General features: G+C 36.7%; 2 protein-coding genes across 11 annotated transcripts in view; one reads left to right on the top strand and one right to left on the bottom strand.

The window, feature by feature from the left end:
• Positions 1–9,874, bottom strand: part of LOC139976217 (kinesin-like protein KIF1A) — a 97,819-nt gene extending 87,945 nt beyond the window's left edge. For 6 of the 9 annotated variants that reach the window (XM_071984775.1, XM_071984779.1, XM_071984774.1 and 3 more), the window contains exons 1-2: positions 9,697–9,874; positions 4,597–5,576 (exon numbers count right to left, since the gene is read on the bottom strand). In XM_071984775.1, coding sequence (XP_071840876.1) covers positions 4,597–4,696 — 100 coding nt within the window. In that variant the 5' untranslated portion in view covers positions 4,697–5,576; positions 9,697–9,874. The remainder of the gene's footprint in view (positions 1–4,596; positions 5,577–9,696) is intronic. The other 3 variants (XM_071984781.1, XM_071984780.1, XM_071984776.1) reach the window with 1 other exon arrangement.
• Positions 9,875–10,955: 1,081 nt separating this feature from the next.
• On the top strand, positions 10,956–19,909 carry LOC139976220 (28S rRNA (cytosine-C(5))-methyltransferase-like). Of its 2 annotated transcripts, none has more exons than XM_071984790.1 (6): positions 10,956–11,174; positions 12,078–12,378; positions 12,970–13,117; positions 14,022–14,169; positions 15,257–15,372; positions 16,048–19,909. In XM_071984790.1, the coding sequence occupies exons 1-6, from the start codon at positions 11,076–11,078 to the stop codon at positions 17,723–17,725; spliced, it is 2,490 nt and encodes an 829-aa protein (XP_071840891.1). In that variant the 5' UTR covers positions 10,956–11,075; the 3' UTR covers positions 17,726–19,909. The 2 variants fall into 2 exon arrangements, with proteins under 2 accessions (XP_071840891.1, XP_071840892.1); XM_071984791.1 differs by having other exon boundaries at positions 11,135–11,252.
• Positions 19,910–21,269: the final 1,360 nt, after the last annotated feature.

The raw sequence follows: 21,269 nt of genomic DNA on the forward strand, positions 1-21,269 counted from the left end.
GCCAAAAGGCCAGAAGTGATGAATCTATTGATGTATGACCAAGCAGCCATCACACAGATAAAATGCACAATGGGGCACAGTACTACAGAAACTGTACTACTGTATTATATACTAGTACCAATATTAAATTATATCATAAATTATAGCAGAAGCAGTTGCCACTCAATCTGCACCTGAACATACTGTTGGTAACTTCATATAATGCTACAATACTACTGTATATATATTGCTAGTGAGAATGTCAACCCAACGATGATTTACTAACCGATGGGCAAACCTACTGTAGGAAGACCAGCCTACATACTGTAGATGATTGCCATGGACATGACACAAACTATTTGTACAGTAGGCTTCTGTGTTGAAGTAATATTGTATTTAAATATGTGTGCAGTATAACCATCAGATACTTATATTGGCTCGGGTTGTACTGTTTTGAACACCAGGTATGGAAAATAACAACAATGAAATTACTGTAGAAACCAAGTGAAAGATAACTGTTGGCCAAAAAAATTAACTCAATTGATAATATATAATATTGACCATCAATAATGGTCAAAATCATAGTATCGGTGTAGGTTACAGATCGATACCCCATTCTCTCCCATTATCTGCTATGCTCCCCCTTCTCCTCCCCTCCTCCTCACCCCCTTCTCCTCCCCCACCCCCCTCATTCCCCACCCAAACTACAAACAGTACTATGAACTCTGCAGATGGCATTGTTTATTCTATTGTCCATGTAATGGCAAGGACACAGAACAATGTACATTGTAAAAACTGATGCCACACCTATGAACAATGTTATTTCAAATTTGAAAATTAATGTACCTTGGGGTCAAGGCAGGGAATTATTTATCCAGTATCACATTACAAATTTCTGCATAATACAAAATGGTCAGATAACTTTACAAGTGGAAAGATGGAAAACCATTTTTTTTAATGTGAATCATAGTATTTTACATGGGACAAACATCAGCGCCTTAAACAATGCTTCACAAAAATTTGCCCACTAAATTATTCCCTGCGAGGTTACCATGACCCCCCCCCTCCTAATAATAATTATCACCAGCAATGATTTTCACAAATTTCTTACAGGTGCCAACACAAGCAACTTCAACACCAGTACACACTGATTGCTGGCTGATTATACCCTCCCCACACCCCCTTCCCCCTACCCCCAGCCCTTCCCAACCCAATATGCATCTGGTAATATAACGTAATTCCTCTCAAAACAAAAATTGCAGGGCATTGTACAGGAACATCAAAGTAAAAACAATCAGCTATATATCAAGGCTGCAGCACTGCCTTTTATATTACAGCCATTCCTCAGTGAGTAACCACTATTTACTAAACTTCCAATGGTTTTTATTGCTGCATTGCATTAGTATCTAACATGGCTATTACTGCTACGATGCTGTTAATTTCATTACAATTTATGCACATCATAATGTAAACCTAATAACAACCAAATCAAATCAAAACTTGTCAAATCAAAATGTCAAAGCATTGATAAATTTTTGATTGATACACACGTACATAGTACAGTATGTCTTAAATATATTATGGAAGATATTATAGGGTTGCTAAAGCACTTCAGCTATCTACGGACTTTTACGATTGAAGAGATTGAGAAATAATTGATTCAGAGCCAAGAGGATGACCGTAGCTTGTAGGGTCACAGGGAGCACAATGCTAGACTGTTCTCTTGTTCCTTAGGTAGATGGGAAATTGCACACTAGAGACAGGTATGAGAAAATGTAAATATCCCATAACTTACTGGGTTTGGTTATTTACGAGTGACGAGCTTACCTGTCTCCCCACAGCCTTAGCACCCTCGTTCTACCATGCCTAGAATGAACTGGTAACCTTTTAACACTGTGCGCCCTCTAAGACAGGCCCCTCCTGTAATTGCCCTTCCTTCTCATTCTACCATCCAAAGTGCCGACATCAAACGTCTTTCGATTGGAATTTTTTTTTTTAAAGGAATTCGTTAAGAACAGTACCTTAGGATTTGAGATTTTCTATCCACTGGGTAATTAAGAGTCTTTTCTTTAGAAGTCGTTCGCAGCCCGACAAGTATCCTTATTGAGGGAATTCTTTTTGGAGGGAATTTGGGGACTATTTTGAGATATAGCATACTAGAGACAGGTATGAGAAAAATAAATTACATAAACCAATTGGAGCCATATATATATATATAGACGTTCCTTTCAGAGGTCTCCTCTGTGTTGCAAAAGCACTTTGCAGCTCCCATATGAGACGAGTTAGTTCACACAATTAATGATACAAGGTACAGTATAAATTAAACATTCGTAAATTTACTTCTTCAGCAATGTCAACCTGAAATAACATAGATCCATACATTTATCATGAATGCATGATTCAACCTGCATTTTACAGATTCATTGTTGTCAAAATGTGAGTTCTTTCCCTTGAATCCTTGTAACCTTGAAACTGAATAAATTAATGTTTTCAACCTCCTGATTATGGTAAATGCAAGCTTCCTGCATGGGGAAATCCTTAACCAAGTTGCATTTTTAACAACAGTCACTTCCACAAGGTTTTGCAGAAAATTTATTCAAATAGCAAAATTCATGAATTTTCCTTGAATTTCTCACATTCTTCATGAGTGCTGTATAATTTCCATCTCAATTTCTTAGGTTAATTTCCGCAACTGTAGCCAAAGTGCAAAAAGAATTCATGGCTTTACTACATGTATGTATTTAAAGATATGTATACATGATATGATCTTGCAAGAATCTTATTGGTGCAATTACTGTACAGTATGTGCAGTACTACTGTACTTAGCGGAAATATGTCTGCAAGAGCCCAGTACTAAAACGTAACAAAGTTTGGCATGTAAGCTAGAAGGGAAAGTGCAGGATTTGAGAACAGACAGGTAAGAAATGAGTGGAGCAAATCCCTGACACTCCCCCTCCCCTCAAATCCCTGCCTCCTCCCCTTCATTCCCTACCCCACGTACCACTAAAGTCTAAAGGTTATGGCCGTGGCAGGGAGATTAGCTGGCAGGGACTCTGGCATGGTGATTGTGGAGTGGTAGCTCAGTGGTTAACCCCGGTGCCTCCCAAATATAAGGTCCCTGTTTCGAGTCCCTCCAAGATTAATGTATGTCGTCCAGTTACAGAGCTGTTGACAATTCATAATCATGGATGTTAAATACGAATGTAAGAGACTGACTTCGGTCAGCTTGCGGCTTTGATAAGCCAATGAGGTTTCTTCGCCAGTTCCTGCTTGCAGGAGGATCAAAAAAAAAAATACATACATACAATAAGAATACATAGTAGCCCTTGAACTTTTCCCTCTCAAATTTGAGGTAGCTGACAGCTCTAAATAGACCTGTACGACAATTCCAACCCCCTTTACGGGGCCCCTCATCTGGCACAGACACTCACTGAGCTTCTTCAAGAGGTCTACTGAATTATGTGCACTACTACTGTACACTGCGCAGTAGCTACATGTAACCTTATCGCTATGTACATATCAATTGACAATCATAGATGATTGCAATAACGTCTGCTTCCCTGTGAAAAAAACAAAATGTTTTTTTTTGTTCACTAAATCCTAAGAGAAACCGCTTCCTCCAAACTTAAATCTGAAGATTTCACCTGTAAGGAACCAGATTACCAGAACTTTATCCCAGAACTAAAAAAAATTGGTAATGTATATTAAATATATATACAGTATATATTCCTGTATGATAACCTCTGTTAACAACTCCCAAACAACCACATATCGAGCACTGTGAAACAGATTCACAGACAGACCAAACACCTATCCTATTGATCTACAGTATTGAACTTGGAAAGTGATCAAATTCAATGAAAAATAGGCACAAATTTTTTTAATCCATGAAAATATCACTTGTAAGCTCATGACAATATTTGACAGGTTATTTTGTTTCTTTTTGTCGGAAGTATAATGTCAAGTTTTATCATGGCACTCAACGATCTTTTTCGTAAACATTTGGAACGATTTCATGGCTTGATTAAAATGAATCAGCATATTGAAAGACTACCACAAGTTGTGCCAGTCACCAATGTCTATTATTGATTTCGGTGAATGCTAAAACCACATCAATATCGTGCAGTCTAGAAGCTCAAAGCTGTTACCAGGTTTAATTGTGACTGAGATTGTTCCAAAAATGTACAAAGATATACCAAAAATCGAACAAGAGAAGTGATGTGTTTCTTTAACACAAAAACAGCAATTGTTCTGACAACTTTTTTTTTTTTAGTTTTAAAAATTTTGTATTTTAAATGAACAAAAAGTTACCACAGAGTTTATGTTTATAACATTTCTTTAAATGAAAGATTTGGTTTATCAATTTGGGTTAAGACATGCTAACAATATGTATACTGAATGTTGACCAACTTGATTACGCAGTACTACGGTACTTATACTAAATGCATTCACATAAATTATACTAAATTAGAGACTACCGAATCAGTCAGTTTTATTTGCTCTTGCAGCGATATCTGATAAGAAGTAAATATGTCAATCAAACTGTGTCAACAAGCAACAACCACGACAACTGGATGTAACAACAACAAAATAAACTATGAAAATTGGATGACTTACTCGTTGTGCAACCTTGCATATCGATGATGCAGAAAGCATCTCTGCTGATCTCTCTGGAATTGAATGGACGGACTCTCACTGCAACCTTCACAGAAGACATCTTGGTAAGGATGGTATCTGCTCAAACAGGTTTGAATTTATAATTAATGAATTGATAAAACAGAAAAACAAAAAATATCCTGAATGGGAAGGAGGATAACCTCTCTACAGCCAAAGTATTATCCGATCGCTGTAATTATGTGACGGCTCGTCCGATAGACAATCCCCACTCTCTGTTTCCCAGTCGCAGATGTCTATGCTATAATTTCCCATATTGTTGTTGCATCTGGAAAAGAATCTTCACCATATTGAAAAAAATTGTTCATTCTGTTCGTTTGAAAATCAAAGACGGATGAAAAATCCTTGCTTTTCTTTCCCTGTTAATTCCTTTCGATGTTCTGTCCGTCTGTTAACGTGCTCGTCTCAAGGCGAAAGAAATTATCATCTTTCGTTTTGTTTTGCTTCCTTCCTTCCCTTTAGTCGTGCGGGTCTGCTGTTACCGGAAGACTCCTATTAAGTAAACCTCTCCCCTCTCGAACGCAGCGAGTCCCTACGTTTGAATCCGTAATGGATTTTCTCTTTGCCGAGTGTTATTACGTCAAGACACCTTGTGCATCGTCAAATGAACCTCATAAATTATAGGCGGCTCTCTCTCTCTCTCTCTGTGCATGTAATTCCCTGCTGCTGTTGCTGTTGCTGCTTCTGCTAGATCTATGGATACATCCGCATAGCCAGGGTAAATTAAGCTCACACTGCTCAAAGACAATGCACGCTAATCTAACCTAATTTGCATTTCTGCACACACACAGGAGTTGCAGTATGCAGCACCGTCACTCCACGGCTACAAAATGAGATGAGACATACGGCCTTAAATTTAGCATCTACGTCAGCTTGTTCTCGTCCCGAGTTACCATGGCAACAGGCCAGCCTCTTCTTTTACCCTTTTGAATAAGAAATAGGGGAGATAAAAAAAAAAGCCCGAGGTGAAGTGGAATTTTTGTCAAAATTTTTAGCTGAAGTCTCCGAGAAATTTTCGGCGAATGTCACATATTTTGAAAATGGAAAGAAACAACAAACAGTTTTGTGATCCGTTAACTTCTAACCTCAGATAAGCATCGTCGGAAGACAAATTTTGTAGGGACACGTTTCCTAGGGAGTGATGCATCATGTCTCATACCCTTTGATCACACGCATGGGGTGCAAAACATAAGCGAATCTTAAATTCCGTATGATGGGAATCAGATTCCCTTTCGACGAAAAGGTCGAATAAATTTCCATCATCGTGCGGAGCGAATGTTTCATTAATATGAGGTGTTTTCTTTTGAGAGATAGTCTTGCCTTTACCGTCTGGCTCTTGCTGGTATAAATATTGCAACAGATTATGTAACAATGTGGGTGTGTGTAGGGTTAAACATGATTCAATAAACTAACACTATTTGATTGAAACTTCCGAGCTACTGTACGTACCTCTTTCCCCTGCACCTGAAGTAAATGTACAGTACATACTCGATCATGAATGACAAATTTAAGAAATAGAGTATCTTCCACATATTATGTACATTTCAAGGAACTACTTCAAGTAGGGAATCTTGGGATTGACGTAATTATCTTCTCTGGGCCACTGGAAGGAGTTTCTGATTGGTGGGGGCAATCAAGGGTGGTTATCTGTGTCTTGGGGAGGGGTCTTAGGGATGGAGCTTTCCCATTGAGAAATGTTGCCATGATTAAGGATACTATACATATTGCCATTTTTTATGTTAATTGTTGCTCGCACAATTTTTCATTTTTTTCCGGCAAGTCTACCTAGTGCAGCCCTAAAATGGTCAGAAATCTTTAAGAGAATAGTTACAATTGAAACAATACCCATATTTTGCTAAAGAATAAGGAAGTACTTGAGAAGGTCCAGAGGAAGGCTACTAGGTTGATTAGTTCCTTTTAAAGAGTGTTCCTTATTATAGGCGGTTACAACTGTTGAATCTCACCACACTGGAGCTTAGGAGGTTACGTGGGGACTTGATTCAGGTTTACAAGATTTTGTATGGTTTTGACAATTTATCCTTCACTGACTTTTTCATGTTTACTTAGTTGTAACAGAGATCATTGTCTTAAACTCCAAAAGTTACAAAGTAGGATTAATATTCCACATAACTTTTTTTTTTTCTGGGCTAAAGCTACAGTGGTGCTCTCATATTTAAATCTATTGCATCAAAATTTTAAAATTTGGGAATAGTATCATATTATTCTGGCAAGCTCAAGAGCTGATAATTACAAGAAAATACTGCAGATTTTTTCATTCCATCTCCAGTTTGCATTAATCATTTTTACCTCATAGGTCAAATATTTACGTAAATATGATGGCAATTTACCAAGTAAGGAGACCAACATAGAGCATTTTAACTCAAAGATATTTCATTACTACAACAGAATATAATGTTAAAATACAATACAAATATCATAAATAATGATTCCTTTCTATTCAGAAAATTTACAACTAAACTTGTAATTAATCCAGACACTTTTGTTGCAACATTGATGACTTTCATTGTAAATACACAAGCCCGGAAGAAATTTAAAAAGCATTCTTGAAACTCTTTGAAGCCCAAAATTATGTTCAGCATTATGACATGGTCATCTTCAGACACATTAACATATTTTGTGATTATTTGAAAAGAAATTTAAACAGTTTTTTGTAACTTTTTGAAAGCTGTAATGTTATGTTCAGCATTATGGAACAGTACAATATATGTGTGCATATATTCACAAAGACAAATGATACTAATAAAGAAATCTCTCTGGTGATTCATCCAGAGAAATGTAAATATTATACTAAACCACTGAGCATACGACATAAAGTATGTAAACACTGGACACTGGAAGCATCATTCATTGTATACATTGCCACAAAGTTAACCAAACCATATTGCCAGACACAATTGCACTAATACTTTTATAAATTTGTGACATTTCGTTTTATCAGTCCCATTGCAAATTACATTTCAGACCAAATTTTGTGTTATAATACAACCGTCAAAGTTACTTAAAAAAAGAGAAGAAACAGGATTTGAAATCTTGTTGAGGTTGCGGATGCAGCGATTCATCTTTTTTAAAGTAATTTGTGAAAACATCAAACAGTTAACTTTCATGTTGCAGTACCTGTAGCCTGCAGAATGCATTTATCCTATTAGATTCACCAAAAGGTATAATGTTGGGCACCATCAGTGCTCTGTGCAAACTCTTTGCAGACCATCTTCTGATACAAAAATTGTGTGCACTGTATGCCTTGGGGATTAGTTTCAATCCTCATTTCAGCGCTAATACTTATTAAGCAAAGAAGGATACATATGAGTGGTACCTGCTATGGAATTAACTGTGGAAGCCTTTGAGGTTTTCTTTGAAATGATTTATCCAGTATCGCACCACAAAATGTAATATGGGCAGATTGCTTATAGATACAAATTTATGCAAAGGTGTATATGTCATTTTGTACATAGCTAGGAGACCTACTGTAGTACATTATAACAGACAAAAAGATTTCAAAACTGCTACACAAAATGAGAACACTGACTTATTCCCTGCACTTTCTCCAGATTTTAATAACCTCTTGTAACATTATGGCAACCAAATTTATTTTTATTTCATGGTATGAGAAGCACAATAAGCCTCTTTAAGTCAGTATCTTATTTCTACCACAAGACACTAAATAAATCTCGAGAGAAAATGCTGTTAAGAAACTGTACTTAAATACAATTCTGCATAAAGTGAAAAAAAACTGTGTACTGTAGACCTGTATATAAATTGATTAAATCCAGACTGCCTCACATTTAATCCTCTGCAACAATTTACATGATACCGGTAGGACTTAGCTTTAATCTGCAATAGGGATGGCCCACAGCTCAATGGCTTAATACTTTAAACCTCTTACAAGTAGTGATCCTGGTTCTAAGGCCCATTCGATCTCTTTAAATACTGTATGAAACACAGATAGAAGGAAGTCAATAGTTTATTCACTGCAGTGAAGAAACTGTTAATTCCTTTAAATTCCAAATAAACTATATGTTATAGATCTCTAGAGATGACTTGTGTTCAATATTAGAATATTCTGTTTCATGTATACATCTTTGTCTAATGAAATGCCAGTCTGGTAAAAATATATCTTCAATATTGCTTTTAATGGTCAAATGAAAAAGATTGATAGATTTCTACTCTAGAATAATAGAAAATATTTTCATAATTTCATCATAAATTGCAAAATTTGTAACCTATCAAGTGGTGTGGGGGGAAGTGAGGTAGGGGCATTGAATACTCCATACACAATGTTACGGCTACCTATGTATAGTCTATGTCAAAATAACAGGAACTTCTTACACCTAATCCCACTAAAGAGTATGGTGGTTACTTAGTTGTAATTATGTTACACAATTGGAACCCTAGCTAATTGAAATTTAACGTCCCACTAAATTGCTAACTTATCAGTGATATAATTTAATCTTAATCATTTCAATACACAGCAACTCTTTAGCAAATTATGACAATTATTAATTTCCACCAGTTAACATGAAGTATTAGTCTGACATGAGCCTCATTTAGAATCCAAATGCCAACCCAGGGAGCAGCAATTAACTTTCACTTGTGCAAACATGAACCTTCAACTTTTTAACATTTCAACCTTTGACCTAATTCAGCCCAATGTTATGACATCTGGTGGTTAGGACTGAATGAGTTTTGTAGACATTTAACCATTGCTAGGCAACCTCGGCATAAAAATGTTATACATACAGCAGGTTTTACCTGTTTCAGTAAGGCCTAACTTAAAAATTATAGGCACACAGACCATGATACGGATGTATGACTACTGCATTGCTAGTTGTTCTAACGTAAACTTCGCCTAGACATTGGGAGGATACGGCTGTGCAGTGACATACATTACAACGTTTACTTATATTAAAATTGTATATCATCATAAAAATTGCAGTCGTTGGTATTTACCCTTCGTGAACTTAATGTATGCAAAGAAGAGATAACTAATGAAGAGAAATATGAAATATAGCTATATGTGCATACCTTTATCCAAAACAATGGGGCTATTCGACGTCAAAATTATGCAAAATGTTCTCCTCGAGCCTAGTAATAGTATTCTGCGTAACTTCAGTGTTACAGTCAGTTCAACCGGTGCCACACCAAATGTGTTAAATGTCTGTGCGGTGCTATGTCACCGCCTTTCAAAGTTATTCGGTGTGCAATCAATTAAACGAGTAGGATTTGGTAAAGTGTCGTGCTACCAGTTAAAAGGGCCTTTCGTGTTATTTGCAGCATACTGTAGCTTTATATAAATATTCGTAAAAGCGGAAGAACGTTTGAATGAGTGCTCAGTCAGTTACCATTAGAACGCTGTAGATTCTGCTTTTTGGCTAAGATTATGTGTAGTATCTGTTTGCTTTCCCACGTGATACATATCTGATGTAACATGGTTATGATCATACAGTTTACTGTCTCGATGTTAGGGGCCTCGGGCAGCCGTGCTAAGAATGGATCACTAAGCAGTTTGGTTTTCATGACCAGGCTCTATCTTGGGTGACTTTTCTTAACATTCGTGAAGCAACAGTAATCATTGAATATGTGTGTGCATACATGTTTCAATGACAGTAATTTCATTCTTTTATATGGTGAGATGACTGACTAAGCCATGATTTTAATGTAACTAATTTAATGTAGAAACAATATTGCTGATGTGTGTTTTTTTATTAGGTGAATGTATGACAGAACAGTTTTTAATTGATCTTTGCTTCATTTATTCTAATTTAGTTCATCATTCTCAAAATGAAATTTTTCACATGAAAAACAAATGTATCCCTTGATATAAAAAATAACAGAGTAGAATTAACTTTGATTTCACAAGTTTTATGGTGAGTACTTTAATGTTTATATCAGAATTAATATCATTATTTTTATTTGATGGATACAGCTGCAGATGAATGCATAAAAAAAAATTGAAAATATATTTTCTTCATATTTTTAATTGTTATTTTAAAACAAAGAGATGGGCTGATTCATTTGTTTTTACTTATCTCATTATTACATTATTAGATATATTATTATTTTTATAGAAAATACTGTTCTCCAAACTATTGTAGTTTTAGTTAACCATGTATCAGCAAAGTTAGAAAAACTCTCTAAATTGTGAATTCCTTGGAAGGATTTTGTTTTCATCATTATTTCAAAAACCTCCTTAATACCACAGACGGCCCCTTTAATAAAACTTATGATTATTCAGTTCCATCTCGCAAACAGTTGCAATTATACTTTGACTTCAAAAACATGTGTTAGCGCAGATTGCACAATAACATCGCGTTGCATCTGTGGAAGTGTGCAGCTAGTTGTCACTTATCCTGCGCATTCTGTGGACGATATTGGGGTACTAGAACTGGGGAAGCTACTCAGAGATGATTGCAGCCTTACTTAATGCTGCGGCGATGGTTCTTGAGGCGGCTAAAATGAAAAAGGCTTCAATAAAGTCTCTCATTTACGAAAGTAGTTACTGGGTATGCCTACAGTTACACTGTCTACATAACGTATGCCTACCTAGTCCTAGGCTAGACACCTAACTAAGTTTGTCTCGCGTAAGTAAGGGTTAGGCCTAGATCAGGGTTTCCCTAACTTTATCCCCCCACGAACCCCCTGTGGATATCAGAGTTGTCCACGAACCCCCAACTTTGCGAGACACTATCTGAGTCATAATTATACTATAATACGCATAACAGTGCTTCGTAAAAGATTCATAAAGGTCATCGTGTAATATTGTAATGAAAAAAAAAACAATGAGATGAACAAATATTCATTTGGAAACTTCAATATCAGATCAGCACTTTATCTTCATGACGTACTGTCATGCGTACACCAACTTCACCAAAGTCATGCGGCATGTGTCTGTTTCATAATTCAGTTAGTTATCACACGCACGGTACGGTACTACTATGGCAACATATGCGTATGGAACGGGAAAAGAGTTTGTCGATGGGTACAACTTTTGTACATTACTAAATTATATGATATATCAGATTTTAGTTCAACAAAAAGTACTCTAGTTTTGACTTTCAGAAATGTCTCATGAACCCCTGAGATGGACTCACTCACCCCCTGGGGGTTCATGCTACCCAGTTAGGGAACCCCTCGCCTAGATTATAATGTTCTGTGTTGCATGTCCTTCATCAAATTCCCATGTTAACACATCCTTTAAAAGCAATAACAATGGTGCATAATGTTGTACAACCAGCAACATCTCATTCTCTATTTATTATGTTTCTGGTCTGTTACCATGATATGTGACTGCAGTAAATTGTTAGATTATGGGTATGGCCAGTCTGCCTCAAGCCAAGCTGATATACTGTCATAAAGTTGCTAAAATGTTAATTGAGAAATTTATTTTCCATTTTGTTTTCCCCTAGGATAAAAGCCGTCTCTCAGCAGTTACTATGGAAACACAGCGATATCTACCAATCATAGAGAAGCTTATTGAAGAGACTGGTGCTCATGAAAGCAATATGTTATCAGATTGTCTCCTGAGAGTTGTTACCTATGAACTTCTCTTCGGGAAAGGTCTTGGTGGAAGAGATGCTGGTAGTTTCCGTAAAGGGATAAGGCCCTACCAACGGAAAATGAAAGACGCATTGAAAAAACTTAAGGAAGACATGGGTGCATCAAATGGGAAAGAGTTATTGGAAAAATTTGGCTTACAAGCCAAAGAAGGTACATGTAAAACTATCCTTGATGTGATTATTATGATATGGGCATTTACATACCGTATACTGATACTTGAAATCAATGTTTCAACATTTCATCTCTAATCTTTGTAACATGGAAAAGGTGGCTATCCTCACAATTTATTCCTTGCAGGATTTTTCTATAACAAACTTAAAGGGTGTGAAGACTCGCGCACAAAGAAACATCTCATGCCGGTAATCTGACCTAGTTTAGAATGATGTGTAACAGAAGTGTTAGACACCACCATCGATCCCAGAAAATACACACACAGCTTGATACCGTCGGTAATTAGACACTAGTGTACAGTCAATAGATACAGCTACGGTCAATACCCACAACACAGTGAACATAGCAGGCTTAGCAGCGATGGCCATCTCAGGTCTAGATAAAAGATAAGAAGGCATCATGTTTCATTACTGTCTGCATTTTGTAGCAACAAGAAGAAAACTTCACTTGAAAGCAACGGAAAGTTAATTTTTTCAGAGCGCGGCACACGGTTTGGGGCGAGTCTTCAATGCCTTTAAGGATGCAGCTTGCTATTATTCGTCATTAATGCTTAAAATATGCTTTTCCCAGATCCGATGCCAAGATGGGTGAGAGTGAATTTACTGAAGACAACAGTACAAGAAGTGGAGGAGACCTTCATCGCTGATGGCTGTATTTGCATTTTAAGCTGGAAGGAGGTAGGCGACTTAGTAAGAGGCAAGGATGCCAAAGCTATTAGGTAAGTACTTTTTTTAAAGTTTGCATTTTGATAATTTAAGTAAATGTAGAAATAATTACTATTCAGTGTACAAGTGATGTAACCGATATTAGCATTTTTGAGGCGGAATATTTAGAAGGGGGAGGGAATGGTGGCATCAGATTGCTGTGTTTGCATTGTACGATTGTTGCCATTGCAAAAGATGACTAGGTAAGAGACAAAGATGTAAAATGAATTTTAAATTTAAAGGAAGGAAGAAAACAAAAGAAATCATTAATATGAAAGCAGGTTTTGATTTACAAGTGATATAATGTATCAACATTTTTAGTGGGGAAAACAGAGGAGGGGAGTCTGTGGTGGCATGAAATTGTTGTGTTTGCATTTAAGGAAAACTTGGTTGGAGATATGGATGTAAAATGTTCATTGAATTATGAGTTTTAAGTTATAAATGAAAAAAAAACATTGATTTGTGAGTACATTTTTGCATTGATTTTGATCAAACTGTGATACCACAATTCCTATCATCATAAAATCTATTAGCCTGTCTATTTCTTTTGTCATTTTAGAAATAATTTCATTAGAAAAAAAAATAGACACAATTTCTGAACTTTTGAATATTGACCATGTACTTCTTTTTCATGTTAAATATTCTGTTTACAACAGTGTATGATTAATAAAACTTGAACATAAAACAATCAGTAATTATTCAATTGTCACATACATCTGACGAAGCAATCTTTTAGGCTGTCTTCATTCATAATCTTATTTACCGCAAACTTTCTGGTTCGAGAAAATCTTTGACATAATGCCAGAGCAAAATCTGTGTATTAGTATCAGTGGCAAAGAATTAGAACACTTTTCTTTCTAACAGTTGTCTGTTGCCTTCTCTTTTTGATTTTTCAATTCAATTTTGACCAATTTTTAGTTCTTTGATGGACGAGTACACCAAGTCCCTACAACCGTGGCAGTTTATGTCAGATCTGCACCTTCCAGATGTCCTGGTCTTTTCTCCTGCAACTCCATTGTTCAAACACCACCTCACCTTGGATAAGAAGATCATTTTGATGGATAAGGTTGGCTTCCCAAAGAACGATTTTTTATTTCGTAGAATCTTAGGTTTATGACTTGAAGTCTGATATCTTAAAAATTAACAGAAACTTAAGAGTTTTAATATTGATACACTTAGATGTTAACCATGATTACATCATTGAGTGAAATTTAACATTAACCTACTTTCATTCTGCTCATGAGATGACGAATGATGGACCCAACCTTGATTTAGAACATAGCAACTCAAGAAAATTTCTCAATTGTTATTACAAGTAGGCAGTGCAAATGCATATATCCAAACTTTGGTTTTCCTCTGTTGACATCATACACTTCAGTTGTGTGCTATATTTAGCTATTACAGTGTTGTTCATGGTCATTGGACACCGTCGAAGAATCTAGAGACAAGCATTGCATTAATTACTGTATATGACAGCTCTCTGTTTTGATTTTACTACACTTTTGATATTTACCTATCCTATAATCCATAAAATGCAGTTCTAGATGTAAGTATATGAACAACCAACACAAACAGAAATTATAGACGAATTTAAAAAGGAGAGAAATTTTGGCTAGAACAGGATTCAAACCATTAAGCTCAGGATTAGTCCTGTGTGCTACAAACTGACCATTGTGGTCAAGTGGTTAAGGCAGCGAACCTGTGATATAAGGTTTGAAGGTTCGAGTCCCGGCCAAAAATTTATGTGGCCTTGTCTCCATTGCCTCTCTTCACCAAGGCGTATAAATGGGAACTTTCGTCAGTTTGTGGCTGTACCCTTGAACCAGTGACCTCAGGATTAGTCCTGTGTGCTACAAACTGAGCTATCTATTGTGCACACTTTCTTTGGTGTGTAGGTGTGACAAGTTACCAATGAGCTGGGGTTGTCTTGTTAAGTCGTGGAGGGGGGGGGGGCCTTGGCATCAGACAAGACTGTACACCTTCAAATTCAATTTTTAGCTTTAGTAGTGATTGCTATATAGCAATTTCAGTCATTTTTCAGCATTTTTTCTTTCGCAATCAGCTGCACCCATCATAACCTGCTTTTAATATCCTGTTTTATAGATATTTAATTGCACAATTCAATACATTTCTTTTCATGTTTCCTTCTCCAGGCTTCCTGTATACCAGCAAGGGTCCTATCGCCACCTATAGACGGTCATGTGGTAGACGCATGTGCTGCTCCTGGAAACAAAACAAACCATCTCTCATGTATTATGCAAAACACAGGGTATGTATTAATATTATATCTTATATTTAGCAGTTCAATGTTGCTGATTTCTGTGGAAAGTCATGTTTTCTTAACAGTTTTTTCATGTTTCCTGAAAAGTTTGAATTGCAAAGGCAAGTATAATAATATCAACAAAACTTTAAGAGTGTGAAGATTTTGCAGTGTGACTTTATATTAACCCTCTAGGCTGAACTGTTTGCTAGGCTGTTAATGAGTCATAAACTATGAGACATTCCATTGTGCTAAAATATTCTCAAATACACAATGCAAAGATCCCAGAATGTTTTATGTACCAAATTGTGGCAAAAGAGATACTTCATATAGCATTCCTAAGGAATAATGCACTAGTTCATGCAGTGGGCACAACTGATTGTAGTCAGGCATGGCAAGATCAGGGAGGGTCAGGGCCTTCAGCTATAGGGCCCAAGGTTAGTTGAGGGGCCCAGGGAAATATTGGATATGGAAGAATGTATTCTCATACTCATTATATACTTAGGAAATATGAAGATTTCAATAAGGGAGCCTGGTGACAGAATTGTCACCAGGGCCAGAAATTGGATCTTGAGGTGCCTGAATGCTGTTGGAAGTGCTGTTTGTAACTATGTGTGATTTTTAGATAACTGTAGGAATGCAGTGCAATCAAATATTATGAATTCTGTCATTTATCTATCGCAGAAAAGTCTTTGCCTTTGACCTGGACCAAAAGAGGACAGAAACCTTAAAAGCTATGGTGGAGAAGTCAGGTTCTACCAACGTGGAAGCCCAGTGTGCGGACTTCTTAGAGGTTGACCCTACAGATCCCAAATATGTGAAGGTCACTCACATCTTGACCGATCCATCCTGCTCCGGTTCAGGAATAGTGTCACGAAAGGACCATCTGACAGGTGAGACCACCAGCCGCACCAGACTGAAGTTACTGCGAGGTCTCCAGCTTCGGATTCTGAACCACGCGATGAGCTTTCCAGCGGTAGAGAGAGTCATCTACTCGACTTGTTCGGTACACAGAGAGGAGAATGAAGAGGTTGTCTGGAGGATTCTGGAAGCTAACCCAGAATTTGACTTGGAGACCGTACTGCCCTCTTGGCACCATCGCCCGACCAAAGCCAGTTCACGAGACGAGGAGGGTGAAGATCAGAACGAAGAGGAGTATTACGAAACGGATGTGAATTATTCGCATTTGAGAGAAAAACTAGACGAGGAGATAACAAGGAAATGTTTAAGAGCTTCTTTTAATGAGGACAAAACTAATGGTTTCTTCGTGGCTCTTTTCAAGAAGTCAAGAAACTTTTCCAACGAGACCGGGCAAGGAGAAGGCGAACAAACAGTAGGAGAAGATGAAACCCAGGAAGGAGAAGTGGAGGGTAACTGTAAAGATGATGAATATGCAGAGGTTGAACAAGTAAAACAAGACAGAAGTAAACTAATGGATGCATCAGAACATGGCCTTGATGCAACAACAAAATCTAAAAAGAGAGGATTTTCACACTCTGCTGAGGCGGACTCGTCGTGGATTAAAGGGGAAAACTCTTTGAAAAAGAAGAAGAAAAAGAGGAAGAAAGACAAAACTAGAGACAAATCTGTTCTAAATGAAGATGATTTTGAAGATGTCAAACAATTTGACCATTCCTTAGAGGATGCTAAAGTGACACTGACATCTGACGATGCAGATAATGACGTCGATGTCAAGGCAGACGTCGGTAAGAGGATAAAGAAGAGGAAGCGACAAGATTTGATTGAAGAATCACAGGGGAGTCATGATATTGGTGTAAATAATGTGAGGGAAGATACTCAAGACTGTTTAGAAGAGGGCAAAAGAAAACCTAAAAAGAAGAAGAAAGATAAGAATAAAGAATTAATGAATGAATCTATTATTAGTACAAATGTTGAAGACAATGTAGAAAATATGGAGAAAGAGGTCTCTGTTCTGAAAAGTGAAGAAGATGACGTACAAAGGAAAAAGCAAAAGAGAAAAAGGAAGGTAATAACAGAAGTCAATGGAGTCGATGATAATGTACGGAACTCGTTGGACCCAGAGGGTGAGAGAGATGGAATAGGTTCTGGTGTTGTTGAAGGAAAACAAAGAGAAGAAGATGGTAGTGAGAGTCAAAGAAGAAGAAAGAAGAAGAAAAAGGAGACAAAGAAGAACCTTGCAGAGGAAGTAGGAGATGGGATAAGAAATGATGATTTAGGGAAGGGTGAGAGGGAGGTAAGAAAGAAGGACAAGGGGGCAAAGAAGGACCTTGCAGAGAGAGCAGGAGATGGAATAAGGAATGAAGATGAAGAGAAGGGTGAGAGGGAGAAAAGAAAGAAGAAAAAGAAGAAGAAGACAAAGGATGATATTAAATTAAATTAAATATGATAGGTAGCATCTAAAGAGATGAGGGAGGATTACCTTGGCTCTAATGTTGGTATAAATGAAGATAGTGAGAATTAGAAGTGAAGGATAAAAGGACAAGAAGAGAAGGAGTGATTTTTGAATGAAAATTTACTGGTCTTTATGCTGTTATTAGAAGGGGAATTGTATGGAATCTAAGGCTTTTTGCATAGGATCTAGGGCAGTATGCAGCTTCACAGATTTGTCGAGGATGAAACGTCCTAAAAAGGATTTGTGACTGAATTGATGAGGATATTCCAAATGTGTAACATATGAAAGTGAAATTTTACAGGTTTTTCACAGAAGTGGGGGAAACCTTGCAGTGAAATTAGAAGCTGAGGGATACAGAAAAATGTAAGCATTTTCAAATAATTCATTTTTGAAGATTGAGGAAGCCTTGTTCTTCCATGTAGCTTCTTAGTGTCAATGGTATACTGATATTTTATTGAATATTTTATTTACTGTATACTTGTAAAAATTGAAGGAAAATTTCTTTGACACTGTGCAAACAAGAAATAAACAACTGTGAAATGTAAAGATTTGTAATCTTTGTCTTAACTGTTTAAATGTACACACCTATCTTTCAAACGTGATATTCTTTCAGTTGGTTAAATAAGGGAAATAATAAATACAGATTTTCCTTTCATACAACGATTATTAACCAATTTATGGCTATGGGAAATATGTTTTGGTATTTGGGTCAACAGTGGCGGAGCGTCCATACAGTCAAGGGGGCGTAGGCCCCCCCTGACGGACTCAAATGGACTGCTGGCGCCCTTTTCAGCTTTTTACCACTTTTTACTTATTCGCTATTATTGACTTTTTTATTGCACTCTCATCTACCTATTTTGTCACATTTTGTTGGTGTAATTTTCTGACAAAATGCTCTAATGGCAGTCTTTAATTTATCGGCACTTTCGTTGTACGAAACTATTTCCAAGAACTGTATGGGGTTTTCGATCGCAGTGGCTGAAATAGTAATATAGACCAAACTGTAAGTCAGCATGCAGTGTACATGATATGCCGCTCCATGATCAGTGTGTTGATTAGTGCAGTAGGTTATTTGTTAGTTGACAATCGGAACGTGTGTAACATAGGCCTATACTTGTTTCATCTCTGCTATCACAAAATACCCATATTAACTTCCGAGTTGTCACAAATGGCGATGACACCTATTTATTCTTCGTTTAACTGCAAATTAGCAAGGCCCGGAAAGTGTCATTTCCGGTGATCTAGGGAGTATCTTTACTCAATAAATTTCTGTATGTTCCGCGCCAACTTGTGGTGGCCCTCCGCTTAGATCGTATCGAAAGCGCCCCTACAGACCATTATCATAACTTTGGAATGAAACCTGTCGGGGGGTAGCAGAAGCCAGTTAATTCTAAGTTAATTCTTCGTTTCATGCATTTTGTTTTTTAGACCAATTCCACTATTCGAAGTGATATATGAAAGGGCACTTTTCATTACAAAGAAAACCTGGAGGGCACTTCTGAAGTACAAAAATTGGGGGAAGGATACCTTTGTGATTTATTAATACGGGCACTTTTTATTGTCTCTCAGCTGAATTGGAAATATAACTCATTAATATAGCAGGTCAGGTTTGATGTACATTTTAGATTTTTAGTAAAGGATCATATTTGATATCAAAATTCTGAGAAATTGATTCCAGTGGATAGGAGACTTGCTAAAATAGCTAACATTATCAGTAACAAAATACACACATAACAACAGATGACAAAAACAATGCACTTACACTTTATAATTGATTTATTTACACAGCAAGAGTGGAAAATGTTTCATCTAAATAAATATATATTTCTTTCAAAATATCATTGACAAAATTTCCTTCCCAGCCACCTTATTCAAAATTATTAACCATGAGAGTTACAGAAACCGTATTTGAATTATAAAACCTTCAATAAAGAAATACAGCATGTTTGTTAAACATCTCAACAGTTTTCTGTTGGTGTTCTTAGACTAGCCTAACTATATCCACTATTAAGAAACAATGATTGTGTGGTATTTCCCAAGTTCAGTTTAAAAGGTCATGTTGAGTCATTAGCCAGTCTTACCTATCTGTGTGTACCCTGAGGGACATCCCATAGGGTGCGGCGACAAACCAGCCCACAACTATATTTACAAGTGCGCTTTGCAGGTACTCATTTAAACACCAGAGAGACGAGAAGGCAATGAAGATTAACTGCCTTCTCCCGAGAACACAACATAAAGAATCTGTTCAGGACTCAAACCATTGCCAGGTCTATTGCCTTTCCATTTGACCACAACACTCCAACTATGCATGCACTATGTAAAGTGAACCATTTAAGTTTAGGAGATGGCACAAAACTCTTCCCTACTCGAAGCAAACCTAACCTGTCCCTTTCCTTCTTGATGGTAACTACCACACTGAAGAGAACCTTACCATGTCACTTTAAACGGTGGCTACCACCTCTTATTTTTAAACAACCATAAAAAAAATAATCATAGCAAACAGATAAGTGAAGGAAGATGTTATCAAGCTGAAAGTGGTTGCTTGTCGACAAATTATTCAAACTTATGCATTTCCGACGTGACTTTTATCTCATATTTCTGTAAAAAAAAACAAGGCCTTGCTCGTTCACATAAATCAAATCATATAAGTTGTTAAAAGTGTTCTTATGAGGATTCTTTCCTCACTATTCCAGACTGAACTTCAAAAATTCTAAGATCTAAAAAAGAGGTTTTTCCTTTTCCCTGCTTAGTTCAGTTTTCCAGGCCTGTGATGTCTAAAACTGATATTATACATTTTCCATTATGCTTTAAGAAGATCTTACTAAGTTTAAAACTATTTTACAACAATGAAAGACTGAAGAGACTAATGATAAACTTCTCAACATGTTTCCTCCACATAATTAATACTACTTTACTTCATGGGACATATGCAAGGTAGACACTGTACAACTTATGTGATGTATGCAACATGAATGGTAGTTTCTGTGACCTTCATTAATTCATTACAAGTAATAGATGTTCCAATAGAGTTTTACAAAATGTATATCATGCTTCACGTGCAATTTCATGCACTTATCAACAGGGACGTAGCCAGGGGGAGCAACTGCTTTCCCCCTTTCAGTGTCGAAAAAATGTTAAAAACTGTTGTTTTTTTTGGCATGGTATTTTGTCAGTGCTCTTTTGATCTTGAATACTCGTCAGCTCTGTTAACTCTATTATAATCGTAGTAACATTCAGGCCTATTGATTCAGCTACTTGGTTTGGCAGATGCAATTAGCTAAATTTATCCTATACCCTATTGCCAGCCTATCTTTGGCCACTGCGTAATAAACAATGGATCTGGATAATCTACAATCCGGATCACATAGTTCTTGCCAATCAAGGTTTTATATTTACTTAGATCCTCTGTGATACTTTCCTGCAAGTTGCTATTTCTACCACACAATTCCAAATTCAGTACTATAATTTAAAAAATCATCTTCTTTATCAAGTAATTTAATAACTGATCTTTGTTTTTATTTTTCCTAACCTT

This window comes from Apostichopus japonicus, chromosome 11, assembly GCF_037975245.1.
Source record: "Apostichopus japonicus isolate 1M-3 chromosome 11, ASM3797524v1, whole genome shotgun sequence".
Taxonomy (NCBI): Eukaryota; Metazoa; Echinodermata; class Holothuroidea; order Aspidochirotida; family Stichopodidae; genus Apostichopus; species Apostichopus japonicus.